This window comes from Priapulus caudatus, unplaced genomic scaffold (assembly GCF_000485595.1).
Source record: "Priapulus caudatus unplaced genomic scaffold, Priapulus_caudatus-5.0.1 Scaffold130, whole genome shotgun sequence".
In the NCBI taxonomy this organism is placed as follows: domain Eukaryota; kingdom Metazoa; phylum Priapulida; class Priapulimorpha; order Priapulimorphida; family Priapulidae; genus Priapulus; species Priapulus caudatus.
The window spans coordinates 97,463-102,420 of NW_014577191.1; the positions used below are offsets into that span (position 1 = coordinate 97,463).

The following is a 4,958-nucleotide window of genomic DNA, read 5'->3' on the forward strand; positions in this document are numbered from 1 at the left end:
TGTGTGTGTGTGTGTGTGTGTGTGTGTGTGTGTGTGTGTGTGGGGTGTGGTGTGTGTGTGTGTGTGTGTGTGTGTGTGTGTGTGTGTGTGTGTGTGTGCGTGCGTGCGTGTGTGCATATGTGCGTGCGTGCGTGTGTGTGTGCGTGCGTGCGTGCGTGCGTGCGTGTGTGTGTGCGTGTGTGTGTGCATATGTGCGTGCATGCGTGTGTGTGTGTGTGTGTGTGTGTGTGTGCGTGCGTGCGTGCGTGCGTGCGTGTGTGCGTGTGTGTGTGCATATGTGCGTGCGTGCATGTGTGTGATGCGACATGCGTACAATTCGTCTAGTGTTTCAGCATATTGTCATTATGCTTTGGTAACCCAATTTTTTACTTCCTGAACAGTTTTGATCAAATGACGTTTAAATTACTGAGACTAAAAAAATTTAAAGCTAATTTTACTTGTACATTTTATTTGGAATAAATTGGATTTAAACGTACCATAAGTACTTCAATACCTTGCCAGTGTTTGACCTGTAGATCTACATGTAGAAAATAATCTGGATGTATTTGTCTATTTCTTATAAAAATGTTACACTAGGTGGCAGCACAATATGTCTTGTGTGTAAAATATACGCGTTAGTCTTAGTGCTACTGATAGTTTAAATCACTGATCTGAGTGATCTCTATATATATTAACTAGAGCGCTTAGCCTATCCACGATCGGTAAGAAAGTGGCTCCACCGCGCCAATGCTGTCATCTTTCCACCACTCCCTAAAGCTGATATCTGCCAGTGTGTGCGCCATATTAAACATTTTATTGGATAATGATGAAATTCAGCTTATTTTTCTCATTTTTAGTTGCATGAAAACAAATTTTGATAAACACGTCAGAATTTATGTATTTTTATAGCTAGATAGATAAGATAGATATATACAGCTAGAGAAAGATGGAGATAAAAGATATAATAGTCTATACATAATTAAAGCTTTTATATAGTCTAGATGTGACATCACAGGTCACGTGAAAATTTATCTGAGGTTATTGGCCTGATGATAGTTCGAGGAGTGGTGTCATGGCGTCTGGTGACTTAATTCACATATTCATTATTGACCACTAAGAGCTATCCAGTTAGTATATAGAGATCAGCGGTTTAATTGCCTGTTATAGTGGCCCAGCTGGTCGAGAAGGGGAGCAGACGACTGAGAGAGGAGAACGAAGCATTAAAAAGGGAGGTGCAGGATCTGAAACGCTCGTTATACAAGTGGCAAGTGCGCAATGGAGGTGAGTTGATGAAATACTGTCATATTAGATGTAGGACTATGAATGTCTATACCATCCATCCAAACCACGTACACTAACGTTCTCATATCTATTCTGTATTTTGTTTTTCTTACCTGTCACCCTATATGGAGAATCTGTGAACAAGTTATTAGTTGCCCTACAAAACGCGCGCGTGCGTGCGTGTGTGCATGTGTGTGTATCCGTGCGTGTGTGCGTGTGTGCGTGTGTGCGTGCGTGCGTGTGTGCATGTGTGTATCCATGCGTGTATGCGTGTGTGCTTGTGTGCGTGCGTGCGTGCCCATGTCCGGGTGCATGCGGTGGCGTTGCACGTGTGTGCCACACGCCTCGTCGGTAAACCCGTTCTTCGCGCCGCAGCTACTCTCGTGCCCCTGCCCTCGGAGGCAGAGCTGAAGTCGTCCGGCTCACCCGGCGCGACGCCCGCCGTCGTTGAGCAGACAACAGCAGACAAGAGGATAACGGCACCAGCACCCGAAGCTACGCAGAAGTCACCGGGCGACAAGGCGAAGACAGGCGGTGTGGGCAAGAAGGAGAAGAACAAGGGCGGAAAGAAAGGTGAGCGCAGGGATAGAAATGAACTTTTGAACGAGCGGGTCCAACGGACTCCCTACCATCAAAAAGAGAGAGTCCGCAGCAAAATGAGGGAGTCCGAAGTATACAAGTAGTACCGCAGATATTAACGAAAAGGTCATTTGCGGTGCACGTCTGCCAAATTTTCCTGGGTCATTCGCTAAAAAAAAAGGTAATTCTGCGAGGCCGTGCTCTGGAACGAACTAGTTAGTATAGCAGAATTTTCAGGGAGTCACGCGGACTCCTGCATATGTCAAATCAAGGAGTCCGACAGTAAATCAGGGAGTATTTGACTCCGGACCCTGTGAGCGCGCGGCATGCTACGCTCGCTTGTGGCAATTTCTCTCCGTCGGCCAGTGTCTGTTCGTCCGCTTGCTGATTCACATCGTGTGCAGTACGTTGTCCGTCAGTTACATGGGAATGTAAACTGAGCACCAATTCCCTGACCCCTACCCTTAACCTTCACCCTAACCCTAACTGTAACTCTGCAAATTTCAGAAATATTACTACAGCTACAGTACTATAGTTGACTAATGTTCATAAGGTCTATGTCCCCCAGGGTACTGCAGGAACGTACCCTGGGTACCGGACCGTACCCTGGTAACTATCTAGCTGATATGGTTAGGGTTAGAGTTAGGGTTATGGTTAGGGATTAGGCGTAGGCGACTCCCTAGACTCGTTAGTGGAGTAGGCGAGGTACGGTCCGGCATATTAGATAGTAGTATTTAGTACCAGGGTACGTTCCGGCAGTACCCTGGGGGACATAGACCCTCTCAGCTTGACTAATGGTGTTGGTAATCTAGCCCGTGTGTAAGCACAACCTATACAATATTAGCAGATTTGGGTCCAAACTGACCTATCTGTCTAAGTGAGGTAACCTTGTCCTCTTCTCTTTTTCTCCCTTTCAATACTATTGCTGGATTTGTCAAGCTAGTGTTTTTTAACACACACACACACACACACACACAAGCCAATTTCTTAACTTAGCGGCGCTTGACTACAAAGCAGTGCACCTTTTTTATGCCCCTTATCGCAAACATTGCTCAGATAGAGCCACCTGTTAACCACCCCAAGCGGATCAGTCACTCGTTGTACGTCGTCGTGTCCTCAATCGTCCCGACGTTCTGCGTCTGTTCTGCGGGTGACTGTAGGTAACGCCATAGACTAAGAATAACAAGACACGACACGCGTAATATCGTCACAGTACTTAAATCTCTTACGGGTATGCAGTACTGCCATCTGGTGTTACTGGTCTCCAATCATCGCGATGTGCTGCGACCTGTTTCGCGGGCGACTGTAGTAGGTAACGCTTTGCATTTCTTCTCCCCTCGCCGACGCGGCGTCTACAGAGAAGGAGCCTCGCAAGCAGCAGCAGCAGGAGGAGGAGGTGGCGGCGGTGGACGTGTCGCGGCTGGACTTCCGCATCGGCCGCATGGTCAGCGTGAAGAAGCACCCGGACGCCGACACGCTCTACATCGAGGAGGTGGACCTCGGCGAGGGCAAGCACCGGACGGTGGTCAGCGGCCTGGTCAAGCACTGCACAATAGAGGAGGTGGGTGGTGGGAGGCTGGTAGAGGAGGTGGGTGGTGGAAGGAGGGTAGAGAGGAGGTGGGTGGCGGGAGGGGGGTAGAGAAGAGGTGGGAGGGTGGAGGCGGGTAGAGGAGGTGGGTGGTGCGGGTGGGCGGAGGGAGGCACGATAGAGGAGGTGGGTAGAGGAGGTGGGTGGCGGGAGGCGAGTAGATGAGCTGGCTGGCGGGAGACTGATAGAAATTTCTGTCGTTCCTGAAATTCCTGGGGAGAACACTGAGAAATCACAGCAACATGCTTCCCGAGGCCCCGTGCACCTTGCGGATCTCAGAGTATACACCCTGCGAATCCAGAAAGGGGAAAATCGTCATCATCGGTCGTATTTTCGTCTCTGCATCCGGAGTTCGCGTCCAAACAGCAGCGCCCACTGTACCGCCCCGACCGTCACGCTTCCTCCCTTTATCTCACAGATGACCGACAGGCTGTGCGTGTTCATGTGCAATCTAAAGCCGGCGAAGATGCGGGGAATCCTGTCCGAGGCGATGGTGATGTGTGCGAGCTCGGCCGAGCACTGCGAGATACTGGTACCGCCACCTGGCAGCGAAATCGGCGACGCAATCGTCTTCGACGGCTACTCCGGTGAGTCGACGATGTCGCGGCGTGGCGAGAAAAAACCGCCTATGGTTAAAATTCACGGGTGCTTTTCGAAATTGACGTTGCGAGAAAAAATTCCTTAATTACATTTCAGGGGTGTTATCCGAACTTGACGTCACGCGAAAAAATGCCTCGATTACAATTCGCGGGCGTTTTCCGAAATGGACGTCTCGAAAAAACCCTCCGGTTACAATTCGCGGGAGTTTTCTGAAGTTTGACATGAGGCGCAATGCAACGTTCTCTGCTGTCACAACCTTCTCAACTCTTTACCTAGACGTTGTTACGACCAGGGGTCGCTCGTGGCGAGACGCGACTGTCTGACCGCACGCTGTTTCGCTGACCGACCTTGACCCATGCAGGTACACCGGACGCGATGCTAAACCCGAAGAAGAAGGTGTGGGAGCAGGTTGCGCCCGATCTGCAGGTATCCAACGACCGCGTCGCCAACTACAAGGGATCGCCGTTCAGCATTGCCGGCAAGGGCTTTGTGATGTCACCGTCTCTCACCAATGTGCAGGTAAAATGAACTGGAGGGAGTGACGGCCTGTACTGGCTCCACGAGGCATCAACGTTCAGTGGTGCAGGTGTACGGAGCTGAGAAGAGAGCACGCACGAGCGACGTGAGAGGGAGCTTGGGGCACGTGGTCAAAGATGCAAGTAGTTTTGACGTCGTAATTCTACAATCTCGTGACTTTTGAAGCGTGAGTGTCGTGCTAACGTTATGACGTTGTTAGTATGAACTATGATAGTCATGATTGTTGTGATGTTTCTGCCAATGGGCCTCCTGGACCGACTCTACGGGTCTCTGCTATACCCAGGTCTCCAGTGTGCAGGTCGGATGTGCTGCAATTATAGATGGTTGTGGATGTGGTCTGGTTTGTCAAAGTATTGCAATAAAGGCGAGTCATTGAGCAGATGGTTTGTGGACA

The 4,958-nt window shown here is 49.9% G+C and overlaps 1 protein-coding gene across 1 annotated transcript in view; it reads left to right on the top strand.

Moving 5' to 3' along the window:
• The window catches only part of LOC106805863 (aminoacyl tRNA synthase complex-interacting multifunctional protein 1-like), a 13,564-nt gene extending 8,606 nt beyond the window's left edge, over positions 1 to 4,958 (top strand). Inside the window, exons 2-6 of the mRNA XM_014807634.1 lie at positions 1,147 to 1,260; positions 1,636 to 1,833; positions 3,198 to 3,400; positions 3,846 to 4,014; positions 4,389 to 4,958. Coding sequence (XP_014663120.1) covers positions 1,147 to 1,260; positions 1,636 to 1,833; positions 3,198 to 3,400; positions 3,846 to 4,014; positions 4,389 to 4,555 — 851 coding nt within the window. The 3' untranslated portion in view covers positions 4,556 to 4,958. The remainder of the gene's footprint in view (positions 1 to 1,146; positions 1,261 to 1,635; positions 1,834 to 3,197; positions 3,401 to 3,845; positions 4,015 to 4,388) is intronic.